The sequence below is a fragment of the Electrona antarctica genome, assembly GCF_951216825.1.
Source record: "Electrona antarctica genome assembly, chromosome: 15".
Lineage (NCBI taxonomy): Eukaryota > Metazoa > Chordata > Actinopteri > Myctophiformes > Myctophidae > Electrona > Electrona antarctica.
Genome location: NC_136796.1, coordinates 12,106,605 through 12,129,445, shown reverse-complemented (window position 1 = coordinate 12,129,445; position 22,841 = coordinate 12,106,605). Strand labels below are relative to the sequence as shown.

The window sequence follows — 22,841 nt, the reverse complement described above, 5'->3', positions numbered from 1 at the left end:
ACAACACAAACGTAGCACATTTTAGTTTTATTTGTGTTTCTTGTTGAGCTTTGTCGTGTCTTGAAATGAGCAGGGAATTTATATTTTACGGCCTATCCCATTTTTTGCCACAAGGTGGCAAATCTGCCTATGACAGGTGGGTGACATGGCTCTTTCTTCAGATGCTACGAAATAACAAACTGACTGTCTCCCGTTCTTCACTGTTTGTTCAGACTGGTGCAGATCAGTTTTAAAAATATAATACACTTACTGAGCTACACCACTGGACGGCCGCTGGTGCATGTTTTGAACAACAGTGGTCAACGGATCAACTCATTGCGTTTCATGTAGTAGATGAATTCCTCATTTGTACTAGCTACAAAAAAATGATCAACATACCTGCAAATGATGCTTCAGGCTCTAAGCCTAATTTATTTTGCTTTGTATTCTGTACTCTGAGTCTTGCCCCCCCCCCCCCCCCCCCCCCAGCCCTCAAGACTAATTTCCTCCTGGGGGGAATAGGGCATTTTCAGACCGGGGGAGATGGGAGAGGGAGGGGCTGTTCAGCTCTGAGCAGGGCACTATGGAGACGCGCAAGTTGTAGGAGGGACGCATGCAAAAAGCAGTCTGACTCGGAGATTTTTCTTTTTTGAATGATGAAATGGTGTTGGTTTGGTGGTGGTGCGACAGGCGGAAATTGTGCCATCAGATAATGAGCATATAATTACCAAATATATGAAGATAAGTTTGAAAATTGGTGAAGTGGTCCTCTAAGTGTTGTGAAAGCTGAATCCTTCCAATTCCAGCATTGTTTGTTGTTACTGTCTGTATGTTGGGCTCATGTGAACTGAACATAGCATAGTCATAGTCTCATGTACTACAATAGATGGCCAAGAAGATTGCTAATGTACAGAGTTAACTCATTCCTCACCTCTGCAGAAAGCGTGCATATAGTTGTCGGTAGGCAAAGCCTGCCCTGCGTACCCGGACATTTTCCAGCAGGCCCAGGTAGGCCACCTGGTGCTGGCCACGAGCGTCGTCAAATAGCACCGGAGACTTCTTCTCATTAGGCTTCACACAGCGCACATAGTAGGGCTCCTGCAACACCGGACAAAAGAACATGTCTTTGTTGGTTCTACAGGAGTTGAGACTACATCACGCTAAAATGTTTCAGACAGAAAGAGAGAGAGAGAGAGAGAGAGAGAGAGAGAGAGAGAGAGAGAGCCCATGACACAGCCAAGCTGCAAAATGGTAAACTGACTGCAATGACCTCAATCAGACTTGCAAAATAATTAATTACACACCAGCTACAGTAATATGTTTCCTGACACTTCCAGTGAATTTCCTTTATGCAACAGCATTTTAACAGCGCATTAAACAACATTATTCATCTTAAAGGTTTTGCGTCTGGATTCAAGACGGACACATGCACTAAATGGCAAAATCACTTTGGGACAGCTATTTTCCTGCCAAAGAAATGAGACTGGGATTTGGTCATTCACTTTTCCTCAAAAACAAATTTGAACGATATGCCCTGTATGCCACATCCCTGTCAGTGCCGCTTGTCAGTTCAATAATACAGGTGTGTACACCCCCAACTTCAGCTAGGTTCAGTGGAGTTCGACTAATATGTAAAGCTAGTCAGATGAAGAGATTGGTCACAGTTGCTCCCACACAGAAACTGTGAGAGAAATCATCCATGCACTCATTCAGTGTGATCTAAAATGTAAAAAAAGGATAACAGTAACTGTTGCCGGGGGTGTACCCCCTCATTTTGCCTCAGCTACATGGAGATGCTTCAGCATCACGACAGTAGGTCATCCCAAAATAACAGCAGGAAATGTCAGACCTCATGTCAATGGAGCTGAGAGCGACGTGAGCTCCATGCTTTGTTGTGCATTCCTTTCTATCTCCATAAACACACAACCAGACAGGAAGGGAATTGGTGACCTACAAATCTGTTACTCTCTGACCCAAAGGAGCACATCACTATGTAATATGTATACAAATCACATACAGTACTTCCACTTGGCTGTCTTCCAAGAAGAGCAAGAAGAGATTCAGATAATCATTAGACAGACCAACTCTTTCTCATGTGCACTGGCCTCAAACGAGAAACAGTAAAGTAAACCAAAAGGCATATCTGGGTCAATGCTGTACACTGACATCAACAACAAAAAAACAACAACAACAACAACAACAAACAAACAAAACAAACGGTGTCCCAGATTTGCAACAGGTTTCAGAGTGATATGCAAACACTTGGCATGATGGAAGTTCGGTGCCGACTCTGCCAAGGCATGGCCTTCATGATGAGATCAATATAGCCAATTAATACCACGAAGAAATGTGGCACATCATTCTGTGCCCAGCGAGGCAGCCTGCAGTGACATTAAGGCATGATCTTATCATCTTACATTTGGAGGAGAGCGCAGAGTTGGCTTAAAACCTTGACTGAGGTTGCCATTCAATAATGTGGACTTCTATTTTGTATATAATTAACCCTATGACTGTCAGTCTGTCTCTGTCAGACATGTTTGTAAACCATAGAATATGCATAGGCAAGTGCATCGATTTCGCCATTCCGGCTATAGCAGGCTATCTTTTTTTAATGTGCTGGGTAATGTAGGGTCCATAGCCTACATATTTTATTTGAGGTTTCTGATTAATTGATTCAGCATGAAGACTAAAGTGTGCTAAATGTGTTTATGCTTTGATCCGACCCTGATAAGTCAAGTCCAAGGCTGACTTGAGAATACGCTCAAAGTCACAGCCAAAAGAAATCATGAATTCCACACGTAACGTAGGAATGGTCATAAATGTCCGTATGATTATGAATTTGTTAAATTCTGTTTCTTCAGGTGTTATAAATAAAAATCACACCCGTGTGAAGTGAGAGGCGCTCTTCACTTTTCTGCCCTCACTTTTTTTAAATTATTCTTTATTTAGGGACATCCACAATCATATTATACAACCATTTTTCAAATAGTGTTTCTTTGTCCACAGGTTTATTTTTTCTGCCCTCACTTTTTATCCTCAATACGTACTTTGCTCAGCCAATCAAATCATCTCAATTCAATGCTCAGCCAATCAAATCATCGCTATGATTCACACAAACACACAAAGCTAGGCATAGGAGGGGCTAGCGCACATAGGCCCATTATGTAATCTTGACCTCGATTATGACCTTAACCTTTGATTAGGACCACGTTTCATGAAAATCAGCTCATCTGTTCTGCTCACAGAAACAGACACACGCGCGCAGACAGGACCTATTACAATAGGCTGCCATACCTGCATGCGGGCAGGGAATTAATTCTGGAGGACGTGGCATCAAACATCACTGACCTTGCAAGCCAGTTTGCCCACCAGGGCCACGATGGAGTTCTTAAAGAGGGTGCCGGCAGTCAGGGGTCGCTTGGTGACCTCTGTGATGCCAAGCTGACCATCTGGCCACATCTCCTTCAAGACTAGATTGGCACTGTGTGTGAGAGAGAGAGAGAGAGAGAGAGAGAGAGAGAGAGATAACATTTTAAAAAGGAGGCCAAGGAGTGCAGAAAGGACATCATTAAATGAATGGGGTTATACAGAGTAAAATCCTGAGTGTTGATATGTTTTATACTGTATTTGTCACATTTGTACACTATAATACGAGTCAAATTAACACCCAGGGTTTTACTGTGTACTAGCAGGGGAGCGAGAGAAAAGAGGGTGTTGAGTAAAGCGATGGTCTGATCATGGAAGGTAATTTTCACTCGTCCCAGTTTGTGAAACTGTCCTGAACCTCCTCATGTTGGGAGACAAACATTTGTCACCTGTTATACATGAGACGCTTGAAATCTTGGAAAAGCAGGTCCTTGTTCTTGTCCAAAAAGCCCTCGACAGAATATCTGAAATAGACATAATAAATTAGATAAAGTCAATACATGTCATGTGACAGTAAGAGTGGTACATTTGGCTGCTACGGCTAATGGAGACTCCTAGCTGAAGAGAAGTCAATTTGTGTGCCACAAAACAGAGGCAGGGTCATAAAATAACACCATAACTCATGTAATCTTACATTAAATGAATGGGGTCAGCTGACACCTTTTTTTCAATTTACAATTTAGGCATTTTGCAGACGCTCTTAATCCAGAGGGATTTACATTAAGCAAGAACAAAAGCATGGCAATATATCACATGTGATGTAGTTATCATGAAACATGCATAAGCTAAGAACGTAACAGTGGAATATCTATATAATGAAACTATACATATAAACTATACATACTATACTATACATATATACTATAAAGTGTTATGACTACATAAAATGCAAATGTTCTTCCATTAGCAGCAAGTGTTGGAATCTGTTTCATATCATAAACGTGTCTGGGTCTTGGACTTGGCAGGTAGGTTGGAAATCTCACACACTATTGGCCAGATTGTGGCGCTGTGACAATAACGCTCTATGACAATAACGATCTTCCACACTTCATACATTACCTCATTCCTCTATTCTACACACAGCACTGACCGAACGTGTCACAAAGTCCGTAAGCAAAGGCTTAAAATAATAGTCACACTGCTTTACTCATTTTACAAATGAGGCACATGGATAAATTCCCCAGAGCTTATATTTGGGTGTTGGACTAAATTCACAGAGACATTCTTTGAAGCTAGGCAGTACATTGGGCATTTGGAATATTTAGGGGAAGCATCAGCAGAACAGTTCTAGCACGTGTAGTGAGGTTATGTAAGCCGCCTGACCCTTTGGGTTGAAGGAGGGCGCATGACGTAAGACATTTTGGAAACGATGCTCCTGAATGAGTGGTGCCTCAAACCTCTTTTCCTTCCCCTTTTCAACTCCTCTTCCTCTTCACCTCACGCCTTCTTACTTTTTCCTGTCTCCCTCCCTTTGCCTTTTTCTCCTCTCTCTTGCTCGCTCTCTCACACATATATACCATACAGGCATACACATTCAACTCGCATTGTAGGTAGACACACTTACAAATCAGCACGCATGCATGCACACACACACACACATGTACATACTAACACCAGGCACCCTCCATATGCAGAAACACATAGCGTGCCACGTGTCATCTGCATGGCCCTGTGACTGAGTGTGTCCTCAGCAGTCACATCTGAAGGCCAGGATGACAAGGCTGCAAGGGACAGATGTGTCCCTGGAGCCCAGGAGTGAAAACATGCACCACCTGAACCGATTCTGGGGAGGGGGGGGCTGGCGGGGGAGAGAGAGAGAGAGAGAGAGAGAGAGAGAGAGAGAGAGAGAGAGAGAGAGAGAGCATGCGCAAGAGAGAGAGAAAAATAGATGAACACTTGTGACAGGGAAACAGGATGGATGGATGGATGGGTATAGAGTGGAAGAGAGAGAAAACAAGAAGGAGGCTAACAAGGAGACAAACCATGAGATTGAAAGAAAGGAGAAGGAGACACGAGGAGAGAACAGCACTGTATCTGTATCTAGGACAGGACAGGACAGGACAGGACAGGACAGGACAGGACAGGACAGGACAGGACAGGACAGGACAGGACAGGACAGGACAGGACAGGACAGGACAGGACAGGACAGGACAGGACAGGACAGGACAGGACAGGAGTCACAGGCTCCCCACAGGGTGGAGGATGATTTAGAGCACTGTATATTAAGTAACAATGAAGGTCACAGGTGGTGCAAGGGTAGTGAATCTAGTGATGTATTACGCAGGGTGAATGTTGGCTATAGCACTGGCAGTCTCGGAAGAAAGCGACAGGTACTGTGTATGGTGATGGTCATCTTCCTGCAGTAGGACGTTAGTTATACAGCAACGGAATTCAATTGTACTAGTACAGAGGAGCGTATAAGTGCTATGTGCAGGTTGAAGCACTGTAGGGATTTAAACTGGATGACAAAGAGAGCCAGGAGAGTCGCAATAAATAAGGATGAAAAGAGAATAGGAGAAGTGCACAAAGTAGGTCAAAGCCAGTGATAGAGGCTGTGTTGCGGATGAAGGGAGGGAGGGGAAGAGGACAGAGAGAGAGAGAGAGAGAGAGAGAGAGCGAGAGAGAGAGAGAAAGGGACCAGGGTGGACAGGGCAATGGTATATTTAGCTTAACTAAGAAAAGGAGAATGGGGCAGAATCAGATCTGATGGGACGGGGTTGCGTGGGGTGGGGGTACACTGTCAACATTGAGGTGTGGGGACCTTACAGGGGGTGACAGCTCAGTGCCAGCGCCCCCCCAGGAACATGCTGAGCAGAGACTGGGCTGGGGGATAACCAGTTGACGTAGACGCTCAGCGACAGTGAAGGCCAGCTGTCATACAGCCGTGGTTTGTAAGCTCTAATAATAGTGCAAACCATGCAGTGTTGATATCAAACAGGTCCTTGGGACCAAAGCTTGGACGAGGGAACAGAAATCTAAATAAATACATCTGTCCTCAAGCAGGAACTGCGTTTGTAGTCAAACTTGAGAAAATGGCTTTCAATTGTATCAACTGTTCCTCACAAAACCAAAACTACTCTGCTTGAGTACGTTGTGTTCTATGTAATGTTGTGCTGCCCCTCGCCCTCAGCAAAGCCTACTACTTCAGTTCTCCCTCATTATTGCTGCCACTACTGGCTTAAGTGACCACATCTTGCAGTGTGAAAATAGTCTCATCAGCTCCCTCCATCCATCCTACCGCATCCTCAGCACATCTTGCTCCCTTGACATTACAATGTCCTTCCATAATAATAATCTTTATTGTCCCGAAGGATATTTGTCTTCACAATCTGTTCCATGTCTAGAATGAGGACTGTACACATGATCAGTATTAATTTTGTGAAACCAAAGCAGTAATGGACAAATGGTTGCACAGTGGGCCTCACCTTGCCACTGTGACCTTGAAATCTGGGCTATATAGTGACACAGTGAAATTGGGAAATTCTGTCACAATCTGTGTTACTACTTAATACACAGGTCAGTGAAATCCTTGCATCTTCTCCATATTACATTATACTATATATTCATTGCCCATACTTTCCAACAATACATTCCTTGGGTATACTGTGACTATTAGGAGTATCAAGGACAATGACAGCTGCGTTAGACTTGATGATTGCGACACTACAAAAGTTTAAATCTACATTACTATCCCCATACATAATTGTTGAATATTTCAAAGGGAATGATCACAACTGAGCACAGCATGCGAATGAATACATTTTTATAGTGGCTTACAGTCATTTTCACCCCCATTACAAACTTTTATGATAATTTCAAACACAACCTCAACCAATATGCCATAAACTGCCCTCTTGAAAATGGGATTACATGCCATCTGCTTGTCAGCAAACAGTAACAAGGCAGCATGTCACGTGTTCTGCCATAAATTCTCCTCCAGGCTGAGGCTGATGACATAATGATGAAGTCAGCAAATGATAATATAAAAAAATAAAACAACTCACGTGACATCTCCAGCGTAGTGCCGGACACGGAAATGCTTCTGAAACTCCATGGTTTTGTCAGTGGGGCTGAGCTGGATGGTTGGGAACACAATGCATAATTGATCATTGATCAAAGAAGAACAAAATAGAATGAGATCTACACGGCTGAGTTACTGTAGGAGTTCATTGGGAAGGAGAAGGGGATGTGATGGAAAAGAGACGACAGACAGAGGCTGTTCTTGGTCTGACCTTGTTGGAGGTATAATGGGGGTGCTGTGCCAATTTGTCGTTCATGCTCTCCAGACAGACAGTGTCTGTAACGTTGCCTACACCGAGGCAAGCTTCATCCAGGATGGAGATGATGCCTTTGTGTGGCTGCTCCACAAGATCCACAATGATCTGGTTGTTGAAGTAGTCGATCTAGACACACACACCATTAAAAAAATAATAATAATAACGTTAAAGGAGCCCATTTTCAACAATGGCTTCATATAACTGGTCCTCACTATTGCTCATTGCGATGCTTGGGTGGCGCAGTGGTAAAGAGCAGAGGTTGTGGATGGTTTCAAATCCGCCATGGTGCATCCAGTTTTGTCGAGCATCTTGTGTACACAAATAGGCAGGTGTTTGGGGGAGGTAAACCGGGCGGGGAGGGTGATATTTGTCACTGCACCTAATCCCACCTGTCAGCGGGGAGTGTTGGGCGGGAGGAGTAGGACGAATGCCCTACGTCCTCCCGGTGGGGGCTCCTCACAGGAAGGTGGTGAATCAGTACAGTAGGATACAAGAGCAGTGACAACACGTGTGTGGGGAAGAAATAATTGGCATAACAACTAAAATGGGGAGAAAAAAAAAAGGTAAAAAGCACAAAACATAATTTCCCTCACCAATGTGTCTCATTGGTGAGCTATGGACAGTTCAGAAACATGCCTACCAATGATATCAAACTAATAGCAACTTTCTCTTCCTGAAACCTTTGCATGCTGAAATAGAAGCCATTACTCTTTACTTAATAAATATGCAACAGTGATGTCACTGGTAGGCAGGTTTCTGAACTAGCCCACTTCTGAGACTCAGAGTGAGTAGAAGAAATGGTGCCATCCTGAGCATAATGGGCATTCGTGAGAACCAATTAAATGCTACGTATATATGCTTTGGAACGGACTGATTTCTATCACATTAGCTATTGGGGAAATTTATACCAGGCAGCTGCACTGTGCCTTGAGTATACTCAGTTTCATAACTTTCACTTCATATATGCATGTGATTGTGATTATACTGTGTGCTGTACGTGTCTCTCCATGTCTGACTGTGTTTATGCCTGTATGTGTGTACCCACGTGTTGCCAAGTGATGCCCTCTCTCTGGTATTCACTCTGCTCCTGACAGAGGATCAGCTCTATGAAGAGCTGCTGGAGCTTCTCATTGCAGTAGTTGATGCAGAACTGTTCGAAACTGACCAACAACACGGGAACAAAGCCGTTAGCGAGAAACATCGTCTCATTCTCTTTATGCATAACTAATACATAAAGGAGTAACCAGAAAAGGGTTAAACAAATCAACATATTTGATATTCCTTTAAGTAGCCATCATTCGCGTTGATGACAGCTTTGTACACTCATTGAATTACTTTTCTTTCCTTCTAAAATGTTTGTAACATTCTGTTGTGAAGTTAGGGTTGACATAGCCCTAAAAGACTAAACTAACTCAACTAAAAGAGGAATGTCCATCATTGCGAATGAAGATCGGTCCATTCGGAGTTGCAAAACTCATCAAGCTCTATGAAAAAATCACACCCGTGTGAACTGAGTGGTGCAACTCCCCTCTCCCCCCCTTCTCTCTCATTAGCAGGCAACAGTGCAGCACTATCTCTCTCTCTCTGTTTCTGGCACAACAGCGCCACTTTTGCCCCTACTGGTACTCATAGTCACATACATAGTCACATAGGTTAACACGGACATTGCTGTTCCTTGGAGTGGTTGCACCACTCAAAAAGTGTCTGTCATGAGTATTACCATAGGAAAGGAAGACCCAGAGTTACCTCTGTCCTCTGCTGCAAGTTTATTCAAGTTACTAGCCACAGAAATTGCCAATTAACTGGACCTTAGATTACATTACAGTCAAAATAAATGCATACAAATTCCAAGTACAGTAACAGACACATCTCAACATCAACTGTTCAGACTGTGTACATTATATCAAGCCCCCAATGTTAACTGAAGAGAAGAAAAGACCTGATTGGGCCAAAAAACACAAGCAATGAACAAAGTCGATGATTAGATGGCTCTAACATCTGGGGCACAAATATTGAAAATATATATTAATACTAGCGATTCTTAACTTGACCCAGTTGCATGTCCTAAAATGGCCAGGACCAAAGCCAACAGTATACTCTACTCTGGGTCCCAGAACTGGAACTGAGAACCACTGATAGATGTTATAATGTATTGTACATCCATTTAGGTGAAATGATGAGGGACCAACCTGTTGTTATCAAAGATCTCAAAGCCATAGATATCCAGGACCCCAATGACAGTGTTTTTCCCATCAAGCAGTGGGTTGTAGTCTTTAACTTCAATAACAGTGTTGATACGACCCACAATCCAGGCAAAAAGTCTCTCATACAGAGCCTGCAGTGCCGAGACGAAGGGGGGGGGAGGGAATATATGGTAGTGAAATTGACAAGTGAGAAAATTAGATACAAGCAAAGTGTGGAAGAATTATGATGTTAACACGGTTTACCTCAGGCAGGGAGCTTGATTTAAAAACAATCAATTCACTAGCTAACAGGTTCAGTATACAAGTTACAATAACATGATCTTATCTGACGAGAGAATAACACCTTGGCAAAAGCATCCCTCCCAGAGCAGGCCTCCTGTTGCGTGTGTCCCTTCTCTATAATTTCGCCACCCCCGGTGGCTACAGTGCGGTACAGCAGGCTCTTACTGACAGTATCTGGCTCTGTGGTGGTCAGCTCAGCGATGTGGTTCACAGCCTCTAGCCCCACCACCTGGACACTCTCACCATCACACTCAAACTGAATATTACCCTGAAAAGGTACAAGCATCATTAGACACAAGATCACTATACAATTCTACTAACTGAATCATTCTAGAAAGTGTACACGAGCATATACTGTGTACAGTGTCATATAATTTGTAATAATTTCATCACTGAAACATTCATTCACATGTGTTTTGTTGTTTTAATGGTTTTTAAACCACATGAACCCTAGCCTATTCTGGGCATGCAACAATTAGGCGAACATTCCTTGATAATAGCAGAAACCAAGCACAGATAGGGGCTAGTAAGACAGTGGGTAATCAACTGCGCAATAACCTACCAGAAGAAGAATGGTGGCCAGGATCCTGTAGATGGAATCAATCTCTGCTTCTGAGAAACCAATCACCTTCAGAGCACTCATCACTGCTTCGTGACTGGAGCGATCATTGCTGGATGCCTAAAGGACAGAGAGGTGTTTGAACACATGGATTGAATGGAACGAATCCAGAAAGAAACTCAATGAAGAGGCAAATATTAACTGCCAAACGATAAAAGTTAAAGGTTATTGACATAAAACGTAGATTAAAGCTATAAATCACAGACTTACAGTGGTCTCAACTCCCTCTTTGGTATAGACATAAACAGCAGGGTCATTTTGTAGGTGAAAGGACTCCAGAATCTCATCAGAGCCTCCACGCAACAACTGTCAAAACACAAACTCATAGATTTACTAAGTTTGCAATCAGAATACCTATATCTCATATGCTCAAAATTGACTCAGTAAACTTGAACTATGGCATATCACATTTCTATTGTCCCACTTGTGTCAGTTTCTCTTCAAATGAGATGGACAGCACTTGCAGTCAGGTATTTTTTTCTGGTATTTATATGAATTTTGTCAGTATTAAAGCCTTACTTATTTTCTTGAGACACGTTAGGGATGCTAGGTTTCAAGCAGTTAAACATTATTAACACAAGAAAGAGTTTGAGCATGTTTAAACTTTAACATGTGTATTAGTGTCTACCTGATAGAATGAATGGAAGTTCCTCTCCCCCTCTTGCTGGTGGATCACCCTAGACTAGCAAGGGAAAACAGAACATAATTATTGTGAGCAATAAACCATAATTGACCCAGGTTAGGAAACAATGGTCTACTACTCTATCTATGTGACACATAACAAACAGGGTCAATGCCACCTGGACCCCCGAGCCCTCACCTTCTCTAGCAGATAGTTGTTGATGTGTCCACCAGTGGTGTCACCGTTGAAGTTGAAGTTGATGTCCATGTACTTGCCGAAGCGGCTGGAGTTGTCATTTCTATTGGTTTTGGCATTCCCAAACGCCTCCAGCACACAGTTGGACTTCAGCAGCACGTTCTTCACACTGATTTATGACAGCGCGGTGACCGTGATGGAAGGATGCGGGCCACATCCACAGGGGAAGCGAAAGATAGGGCATAGTGAAATGATGGATGGTTAATGTCAAACCCTCCAACAAACTCTCATCAAACGGTCCAATGATTGATGTGATATGAATTGAACTTGAGAGTAGGAAATGTCAGCATTTAATAACTTTTGAGGCTGTTGTACAGGTTCACTGTGTTGCTCAAGGACACATAGGTACAGGTAGTCGCTCTAACTCCTGAGCCTCTGGCACCCCTCGAGTCATAGAGCAACAGTACCAGTGATCTTTATCTCTCTCCACCCAAACATCATAGCTTCCTAATCCTCTTATATCCTCCTATTAATTACTTACCTCTCCACCTCTGCCCTCTGGTTGGGGTTGGTGATGGCTGCTATGTACTGCATGATGTACTTGCTGGCCTCTGTCTTTCCTGCTCCACTCTCACCTTGGACAAAACAATACAGACGGGGGAATGGTAAACGGAGGCAAATTATGGCAATGGCAAAACACACAACAATAGTCTCAATCTTCTATTCTAACGCATGGAAACGTACTGCTAGTAAACAATAATGTGGTGGCTGTACTCAATTGCCTATCACTTACATTTGAGGAACGTTTAATACATTTCAGCAGAGCAGCAGGGGTGGTATTGCAGTCGCTGTACTGCACTGTGGTGACGAAAAGAGAGCTGGGCCAGAAGGCAAAGCGCTCTGTCTACTGAGCAATCTTCGTTCCTACTCTCACCTATGGTCATGAAGTGTGGGTCATGACCGAAAGAATAAGGTCGCGAATACAAGCGGCCGAAATGCCTTTTCTTAGATGGGTGGCTGGCATCTAGATCGGGTGAGAAGTTCAGTCACACGAGAGAGACTCTCAGCTTAGGTGAGTTAGGCATCTGGTTAGGATGCCTCTCGAGCATCCTCTCCCTAGGGAGGTGCTCGATGCACGTCCCACTGGGAGGAGGCCCCCGGGCAGACCAAGGATGAGATGGAGGGATTGCATCGACTCACTGGCCTTGGAACGCCTCTGGAGAGGGAAGTCTGGAGCTCTCTAGTGGAGCTGTTGCCCCGGCGACGGATAAGCGGATGGATGGATGGAAAATACACAGATTACTATGAAAACCTGCGATTTCGTCGCTCCGTCAGTCACGCCACCATATATGGCCGTTAGTCCCTCACGCCTCATGACACGTCACGCCACCATATATGGCCGTTAGTCCCTCACGCCTCATAACACGTCACACAACCATATATGGCCGTCAGTCCCTCACACCCCATGACACGTCACGCCACCATATATGGCCGCCAGTCCATCACGCCTCATGACACATCACGCCACCATATATGCTATATGGCCGTCAGTCCCTCACGCCTCGTGACATGTCACGCCACCGTCTCCATATATGAAGATCACAACACTGACATCATCAAACCCTGGATAGCCATACATGGAGAAGACTGGATCATCACCTAGATCTGCATATATGGAGCCGGCCAGCAACTCTACATCTGACCTCAAACCCTTAGATCTCCATATATGGAGCTGACCTGTTCTGACATTCCATATGTTGATCTGACCTCATCAAACCCTGTACACTCAAGACATGCTCCATATATGGCCTTTAGAGCGAGGTCGCTTCTCGCCCTCAGGGACTTACCTGAAATGACAATGCAGGTGTCTTTGGCTCGTCTCTTCATGGCCTTGTAAGCGGCATCAGCAACTGCGTAGAGGTGTGGTGGGTTTTCGTACAGCTCCCGTCCACGGTAGGCATCAATGGCATTTCTTCCATAAATGTCCATCTCTCTGTATGGGTTGACTGAGACCACCACTTCTCCAATGAAGGTGTAGATACGGCCTTTCTCAAACCTGAACAAAAGACGGTAAATGCATTGCATGCATGTAAAATTGACTAATTCATTATTACATCTATGGCCTTAAACTAATATTGTATTCTTCATACTGCATCAATCAGGAAATAAATGGAAGTTATAAATTAAAGTTAGGCACCATCAGTATGGTTAAGAATAAGATTAGGCAAGGGTTTGGTGTGGTTAAGGTTAGATTAAGTACATAGACATGGCCTAGCTTCATGCATGACTGGTGGTTGATGTATTGTCTGTGGCAATACATAACCACTATACACACCTCAGTCAGTGTCAAAATACCCTGGAGCTATAGTAAATGTAACACATGCAGCTATCACTCATATGCCGACCATGACAGGAAGTGACACAAGAGCGTCTGCGTATGAAAGCAGGAAGTATATTGTATGTGGCTCAATGTGGTTCAACAGAGTGTTGCTTCCTCAACCTTGTCCATCTTGTTATAGTTTCATGAGATGGGACAATGCTGAAAGACCCAGGGTTTAAGAACTGGTCAGGTTCAACTCCAAGCGCTACGAAAGCTAATATAGGCCTATGAAAACAATTATCTGCCCTGGATGATTCATCAATAAAATAGTCAGCATTTCAAATTGATTTACAAAAACAAATAATTTGAAGTGATTGGCAAATAATAGAAGTAAAGAGCCATTGGGGAATAATGTAAGTGCATCAGACCATTGCTGTTTAGTATGATAATAATTAGATGGTTAAATGTTATGGCACTCCTATATAAATATAACCTGATCAGGAGAAAAGCTTTGCTAAGCAATAAACCATTGTAATATCGGTACCGCAAAAGGGTTACACTTTTGCTGTTTGCTGTTGAAATGCTAATCATAATAATAAATATTAGGCCTAATGTTATTTTGTATGTATCGTAGCAACACAAAAAAGCGGTAAAGACAGTCAAAGTGGAAATTTCCCCATCTCACCCAGTGCTCTCACCTCTTACTTCCTCAATTACTACTGTATCTTGGAGGAAGTACTTAAATGGTCAAGAACATTTCACCATGTGATGTGCTTCAAGTTTAGGTAATTCAGGAGAACTGTTAGCACTTTAAAACCGCCTTACCTTTCAGAATATATATATTGAAATTGTATTTCCTTTAGAAGATAGCCCCTTGAGATGTATCATCTCGTTTTAGAGGGGGTCCTCAATAATAAAACCATGAAAATGTATATCACAACTTATATCAATTGTATAATTTGACTTCCTTCACTGAAGAACATCTAATCAAAATTGCATTTTCTTTTTGCAATTCAGGACCTACCCTTGTACTTCAGTGGCCATGTATGGAATGTTACCCTTTCAATCTTTGCCATCCAGCTGATAATCCATCTCTCTCTCTCCCTACCTCCTTCTGGGTATCAGCCCTTACCTTAACTTCAGGTTGTCCATAAACTGTTCCATTGTCACTTCATCCAGGAGTACAAAGTCTGACTTCCCAAACTCTAGGTCCTCGAGCTCCGCCATCCTCGAGGACAAATCAGTCCACTCACACACCCACACAGGCAAACAGAGAGAGGACGGAAAGCAACTGACTGAAGAGAGGAAAGAGAAGTGTAGACTTCTGGGGCCCGGTAGTGAAGACACAGTTTATGTGTATGTCTGGCAGTGGGTGTGTCGTAACTGTAACTCTTTTTGTGGATTAGGGTGTGCTTCATCGAGTCACTGAGGGCTGTGGTCTACATGCTACAGCACGTCATCCTGTCAGTCAGTCCGTGTGTGTGTGTGTGTGTTTGCGCACATACATGCATGCTCGTGCTCATCTATATATACACAGCAGAACTATCATTAAACCCATACACCACTTCTGCATCCTCCTCCTGGACTCTCTTCCTGCCACACATAGCTGTGAGGGCATCTGTGTTTCAGAACCGTTGCTGAACTTATCGTGGCAAGAAACCCGATCACAATGTCAAACTTTTCCTGCTCACTTTCCGTCACTGACTTCCTCTGTGTGCACATTCTGCATCTTTCCTCCCTCATTTTGAATTTGATTTCCCAATGTTATAACCGTGAGATATTTGTGACAAAGCCTTGGAAGATTAACTTTGTAATTATGGGCAATAAACCCAAAAGGATCCTTTTGGGTTTGGGTAAGGATCCTTAGTATGCTGGAGCGCAATACACTCGGTTAACATTTGAGAGTAAAATGATTCAATGGCACATACAAGACCATGTGGTAGTGTACTGTCTGGTTTCAATTCCACAACACATTACTATTGTTAGCTTTGACTCTACATCTCTATACATCTCATTTCTTCTTTTGAAGCGAAGAGTTAGACAAATCACCCAGAGGATATGTTTTTGGCCCTATCACTACATGCTGAAGCATGGTCCTCCAATGTTTCAACAGTGGGGGCTTATCTTTCCCAAAACAGGCAGAGCAGTACAGCTCAAAATATGACTCAGAAGTCATCCTTGTTCCATGACAAAGCAATACCCAGCTTTAACTGTTACTTTGTTCTATATACAGAATATATTTAGTAACATTTTGAGCCAATGTAAGAACAAATATCTCTTATCATTTTTTGCTATTGAAACCAAAACTGCGATCAGATTTGTGGCTGAAGTAATCAAAATGGAACAAGATGGTGTTCAAACAGAGATTTCATGCAAGCATCGACTGGAAAGTGGTATGAGTCAGATGACGTCACATCACGTTTCAATGGACATTGCACCAACATTTTTGGTAACTGGGCATGTCACAACTAACCCAACTATAAGCCCACTTGCAGTAATGTTCCCTCTTCTTTTCATGATGTCGTTTCATGACTGTATAGATTTTTCTTGACACACGACAGGGAACAATTGACACAGTTCCCACTGTGTTGTTTGCCGTCTACCATCATGATGAACTCTAATCCAATAATTGCTGAACCACATTTATGTACCTAACATGACCACTCTTGTCACCGATCAATAGTCTGAATCATCATGTTATCACCACAATCCACAACCAACAATGTATGTCCGGGTAGTGTCGCATTGGAGTAGCATTATTTATTAACCTTATTTTTTTGAAGAAAAGGATACCTAGGGAATTATCGACAATTAGAAATATATTACTTTGTTCTAAATATCCGCAGGTTTACAAATTAGACACAGCTAATGTTATGGACACTGTATTTTATATTGTCAAAAGGTCCATAGACATTCTAGCGGGAAATACCTGTTAATTTACAAACATTCAGGCCAAAAAGCATTACTTCCTGTGAGGGGTTATATTGTTATCTAGATGTATCTATCTAGAATCTAGATAGATACATCTAGATAACAATATAACCCCTCACAGGTCTAGATGTTGGACTCGGATGTAGCAAAATTAAATTACACTAAAGGTTGGTTGCACAGTGACTGGACGCGTTTTTCGGGAAACCGATGGAGAAACGCAGCTAAAAATCCGAAAAACGCGCTCAGTGTGCAGGGACCTTAACATTATTAAGTTTGCCAACAGCATGAGAATACCTTAAAGATACAGACTGACAGAAGACAAAAGAAATTACATACACAATACTCCAATTAATGTTGAATCAAAACGTCCCAAATTAAAACAATAAACTAAACATCATGCAACAGGAATAAACTCCATTCTCTATTTCAATCTCCTTATGACCTAATGATACCCTAGGGGAAGTGACCAACATGCGACCACATATCCGCTTTTAAAGGGTTAGTTTAGATGTTAGTTCATAGTTTGTTTGCTGGGCTAAAGAAAGGTCGATAAAGTAGATTTTCTCCCGATTTGTCTCGCTAAAAACAAAATTGTAGTATGAATATCTTGGAAATATTGTGTGCCTTGTAATGATTGGGTCCAGTATTTTTTTGTTTTTTAAAGATTGGCTTTTTCTGCCTTTATTGATAGGTTGAAAGTAATCTCACAGGAAATGGGGAGAGAGATGGGGGGGGAAGACACGCGGCAAAGGCCGTCGGGGTCGGGAGTCGAACCCCCGGCACGCCGCCTACAGTAGATGCTTTTAGAATTGTCCCCAAAGAAAACATAGGACAATACATAATGCTATATAATGTTGACATGCACGGGAAACCCAGCAGCAGCTTTCAGTCATTTCCTGTTTCTTTTCTTTATCCTTTGATTGATGTCTTTTGCGGAAAACATATTTAAAAATGCCTTCACTTTCTTGGTTGCTGAAGGATCAGCCTGGTTTGCTTTGTTGTGGCTGTGGTCAGCACCAGCCCTCTCTTCCCTGACCTTTTCCCTGGATTCAGAGTAGCTTCTTGCGCTACGGAGTCGACTGCTTTGCAGAGGAGGGTCTGGCTCAGCAGCCGCTGCTCCATCATCCTGGGATTTAGATGGGTAGTAGTAAACCTGTGCGTCGGGAGCATCACGAGCACTCGGTTTCATTTTGGACAGGGAGCTGCTCCTCCCCTTTGACCCGCGGTCCAACGTCCTCCCAGCTCGTACTGGTGGCAACTGCACGGCGGGCTTTCCCAAAAGCCTCTGCGTTACCTCATAGCCATCTCGAGATGGCCCAACCAGGTGGATTGTGTCCCCCGTTTGACTGATGACCACCATTGGATAAATAGCCTTGCATACCTTAATTTGTTTAATGATGTTTGCGCGGGTAACGCTGTCATGGTCTGACAGACACATATGCTGGGTGCGCAGTGATTTGGTAAGATCACCCAGAAGTTTTTGCAGTTCCCCCTTGGCAACATTTGCACTGCTCCCTGATAAGATGACATTGATTAAGCCAGGACCCACAGGAGACAAGTCCATTTTAATGTTATGGCTGTTTAGTATGAAATCAATATCTTTTGTTTTGAAGGACTGAGCATAACGCAACACATCCTCATCAGTGACAAAGGCTTCACTTGTTGTCCGGGGGTGATTTTGTATTGAAGACTGGTCTGCTTGATGTTCCAGAGGGGAAGAGTTGGTGGGATACATGGGCAGGGCTGGAGAGATAAAGGTACCTCTGCTACCAGGCGTACCAGCAGCATACATAGAGTTATCTTCAGTGTGGGCTTTGTATATTGCACCTGTGGAGCGATTGTGGCCATTAAGTGAAGCTGAGGATGTGGTGTTCTGGGAGTGGCTTTGTGAGCTAAGAAGCTTCTCCAAGCGAGCCTTCACGGCTGTCAGCATCATAAATGTGCCCTTGACACGCACCTTCTCTCTGGACGTGCGAGTTGTCTCAAAACCATGCAAAGTGAGGAGTTGCATCACTTCCGTCTCCTCAGGGAAGATGCTGATATCCAGGGTGGCCTCTACTGGAATATCTACCTGCAGAAGGAAGGAAAATACTGAATGAGCAAATGATAATTCATAATTAATCTGCTATTCTGCCGAGTGCTATATGTGACTGAGTAGCCTATGAGTATAGCCTACCTCTGGCATGTCAACAGGTTTTACTGTTAATGGAAATTGTCGATTATCAACCTCCATCACATGGGATTGATGGGAACCATGTTGCAATACACGGGCAGCGACTGGGGTGGTGGGTAGAAGTACACGATATTTAGGGTCTGCATGAGCCATTTTTCACCATTAAAGTCTTAATCAAGAGTAGAGTCCATGATGCCACTTACCTTCTGGCTCCTCAAATATGATCAAGGCCTGTCCCGGGCTGTATGAAGGGTACAGCACTCTCTGCACCTCACCACCTCCGTGACGACCTCGCAGGAAATATATGGTGAGCTTGTCAACAATTCTGTCAGCCGGCAGAATATTTGGAACCCCAAGAACCTCCACGGCAATTCCTCTCCTCGCCATTGTCACTTACTCACTTTAGTAATTTGCAATCATTGTCTGGCAGGTGCGGTGAAGACGTATAGCCTACAGTGCCTACTGTCTCAGTCATAGGGTCTCAGTGCAGTGCAGGTGCCTAGGCCTAGCTGCAGAATCCGTAGTCCCAATTTCCATCTCTAAAGTGAAAGTAGACAATTGTTTCGACGAAAATAAAGTCAACGCCTTAAACACGTTGAACCGTTCAGACTGGACGTGCGAGTTTTCTCAAAACCATGCAAAGTGAGGAGTTGCATACTGTAGGCCTACAGTAGGCTATAGGCTAGCCTACCACAGTAAAATTAGTGAACTATGGTTTCGAATTCGAAAACTATGCTTGCATAGGCTATCATAAATTAATTATCCCCAGGAACTGCTGCGAACCAGAGCTACCAGGAATATAATGCAACCCATGAGGGTAATTTAGCTTCTTCACCTAAAGATCAAATTCACTCACTTCAAGTTCAGTAGTTCACCCATGCCAGTCAATATTAGTCAGCCGAAATGGAAAGCGAAAGTTAGGTGTGGGAGTGGCTGCGTGCAGTGACAAACGGGATTTCAGTGAGCCTATAATCTATTCTACGGTATGCTACTCATATTGCCACTGGCACGGACAAAAACAAAATCTTATGAGTATGACCTCGTACATACATTTTTCGGAATAATAATTTTGTAGTACTCCCCTTATTAATCTCAACTCAGAATGTGGCCCTCTTGCTTTGTAAAACATTCCATTTAAAATAACAATACCGCCATCTAGTGTCAAACAATGTAAATCAAGTAGTGCAGTGTGTATTAAAATCCTTTGTAAATTTGTGAAAAAAAATTCATTGTAAGATTACTTTATTAGGACTGGCCGCATTCCTTCCAGATCAGTCATTCATTCTGATAGCAGATCATAGCAGTTGAGTATGCAATGGTAATGTAAGAGGAAAATAAAGTTCAGTTTACAGTGGGAAGCTTAGGAAATGCTGCTTAAATGTAAACAGTGCTGACAATCTTTGCAAAAATGCTTACTTCTTTCAGATACATAGGAATGATCGAGGCACCAGCTTGAACAAACAATGCTTTTGTAACCACTTTACTATAAAAAAAACAAAACACTGAGATCACATACCTGCTGTAACCGTATCATTTATTTCAGGTCTGGTAGCAGTTTACAACCCATATCCAGGTTATAGTAATTGTATGCATTGCTGGAATGGGGCAGTTATTCTAAATTAATTGTACTTTGGATTATCACAGAGCGTATCATACCATAGGAAAACAAATACAGAAATAAATCAAACCTTGATTTGCTAACAAATGAATACCTTCAAATAATTTGCTTAATAACAGCAAGTACACAGCACACAGTACAGGCTTTAGTTCCGACATACTATTGGTCCGACTGTCATTAGAATGACAACCTACCTCAAACCCTAACCTAACCATAACTGCAAGCACGGGCGTAGCGCATGTTCGACTGCATGTCGGACCGTTTGTGTGTCGGATCTGCGTGTGCATACCCACAGGTCCAACCAGGATGTCACTTGATGTCATATGAATACAAAGGGGTCATTGCATTGTAAAAACACCTGTGTGAACTGAGTGGTGTAAGGTCTTATATAGACTGATCAGCTGTGGTCTGACGTAATGAAATCACACCCGGTTGAACTGGGTGACCGTAGCAACCATGCTCATTTTTTGAGCACAGACAGACAGACAGACTAACAAAGCCAGTTGTAGGAGTGGTTTACACCACTCAAAAATACAAGGCACAAGCGGTCTCTTACCAATGCCACCTCAAGCGATCACATACATACAGTAAGGTGATTCGAGACTAATAATGAATGCTGTTAACACTTTGATTGCTGCAAGATCTCAACAGGCCTATTTGGATGTTGCTGCCGTTTAACATTGCACAAAGGCCTTGTTCGGGGGCCCACAGTAAAATGTTCTCTTATAGCGAGAATCACACGCCTACATCAAAAGAAAGCTGAACTTGTCCACTTCAATTACAAAAATACATTTTGATTTTACCATGTTCCATTCTGGAGATATTGACCTTTTTGCAACACCTGCATTTGCCTGGAAGTGGTTATCTTGAACAGCGAGCAGAGTTATGGATGGTTTAAAGTCAGAGACATTGACAGGCAGATATAAAATTGAACCCAATAAATATCCTATACATCCTATACACCAAATGAAAGCCCTGAATGTGTACTTTTACGAGGAAAACAGTAAACATTGATCCCATCTACAGTTAGACAGTAATTGGTTATTGAATGCAGCTTGTGCCCACCAGATAACTTCAGAGAAGACATGGACGTGAACTCCTCAATATTCACAAAATAAGGCCTATAGCGACATATAAATACTATATACCGTATGAAACAGAAGACTCTCTGCTTTCATAAGGAAAAAAATTGTACTGTAATAATAAAAAAATCACACCCCTGTGAAGTGAGCAGTGCAACTCTACTTCTCTACTTATTCACTACAGCTCGCTATATACGGACTGAGGCAGAAAGTCATGTAAACCTTTTATTTACAGTTTGGTCTGTAAACTTCTACTGTAATAATAAAAATCACACCCCTGTGAAGTGAGCGTTGCAACTGTTCTGTACTTATTCACTACAGCTCGCTATATACGGACTGAGACAGAAAGTCATGTAAACCTTTTATTTACAGTTTGGTCTGTAAACTTCTACTGTAATAATAAAAATCACACCCCTGTGAAGTGAGCGGTGCAACTGTTCTTTATAGTTGCGCGGTGCAACTGTAGAGAACAGTTGCACCGCTCACTTCACAGGGGTGTGATTTTTATTATTACAGTAGAAGTTTACAGACCAAACTGTAAATAAAAGGTTTACATGACTTTCTGTCTCAGTCCGTATATAGCGAGCTGTAGTGAATAAGTACAGAACAGTTGCAACGCTCACTTCACAGGGGTGTGATTTTTATTATTACAGTAGAAGTTTACAGACCAAACTGTAAATAAAAGGTTTACATGACTTTCTGCCTCAGTCCGTATATAGCGAGCTGTAGTGAATAAGTAGAGAAGTAGAGTTGCACTGCTCACTTCACAGGGGTGTGATTTTTTTATTATTACAGTACAATTTTTTTCCTTATGAAAGCAGAGAGTCTTCTGTTTCATACGGTATATAGTATTTATATGTCGCTATAGGCCTTATTTTGTGAATATTGAGTTCGGGTCCATGTCTTCTCTGCAGTTATATCTGGTGGGCGCAATGTGCATCCACCCAGTATCCAATTTATGACAAACTGTACATGGGATCAATGTTTACTGTTTTCCTCGTAAAAGTACACATTCAGGGCTTTCATTCGATGTATAGGATGTATAGCATATTTATTGTGTTTATTGTTATATCTGCCTGTCAATGTCTGACTATAAACCTTCATAACTATGCT

General features: G+C 42.7%; 2 protein-coding genes across 3 annotated transcripts in view; both read right to left on the bottom strand.

Moving 5' to 3' along the window:
- myo1g (myosin IG) overlaps positions 1-15,210 on the bottom strand; it is a 40,472-nt gene extending 25,262 nt beyond the window's left edge. For both annotated transcript variants that reach the window (XR_013791669.1, XM_079521893.1), the window contains exons 1-15: positions 15,057-15,210; positions 13,452-13,660; positions 12,146-12,239; positions 11,608-11,773; positions 11,416-11,469; positions 10,998-11,093; positions 10,731-10,847; positions 10,230-10,436; positions 9,872-10,017; positions 8,728-8,842; positions 7,638-7,808; positions 7,410-7,480; positions 3,795-3,869; positions 3,328-3,460; positions 911-1,077 (exon numbers count right to left, since the gene is read on the bottom strand). Coding sequence is in view for 1 of the 2 variants with exons in the window: in XM_079521893.1 (XP_079378019.1) it covers positions 911-1,077; positions 3,328-3,460; positions 3,795-3,869; positions 7,410-7,480; positions 7,638-7,808; positions 8,728-8,842; positions 9,872-10,017; positions 10,230-10,436; positions 10,731-10,847; positions 10,998-11,093; positions 11,416-11,469; positions 11,608-11,773; positions 12,146-12,239; positions 13,452-13,660; positions 15,057-15,151 (1,916 nt within the window). In the remaining variant the exon portion in view is untranslated. The remainder of the gene's footprint in view (positions 1-910; positions 1,078-3,327; positions 3,461-3,794; positions 3,870-7,409; positions 7,481-7,637; positions 7,809-8,727; positions 8,843-9,871; positions 10,018-10,229; positions 10,437-10,730; positions 10,848-10,997; positions 11,094-11,415; positions 11,470-11,607; positions 11,774-12,145; positions 12,240-13,451; positions 13,661-15,056) is intronic.
- Positions 15,211-17,197: 1,987 nt separating this feature from the next.
- Positions 17,198-19,463, bottom strand: rbm43 (RNA binding motif protein 43). Its single transcript, XM_079522724.1, has 3 exons — positions 19,232-19,463; positions 19,032-19,132; positions 17,198-18,926 (listed from the first exon to the last, which is right to left on the bottom strand). The coding sequence occupies exons 1-3, from the start codon at positions 19,413-19,415 to the stop codon at positions 17,745-17,747; spliced, it is 1,467 nt and encodes a 488-aa protein (XP_079378850.1). The 5' UTR covers positions 19,416-19,463; the 3' UTR covers positions 17,198-17,744.
- Between the last annotated feature and the right edge of the window lie 3,378 nt (positions 19,464-22,841).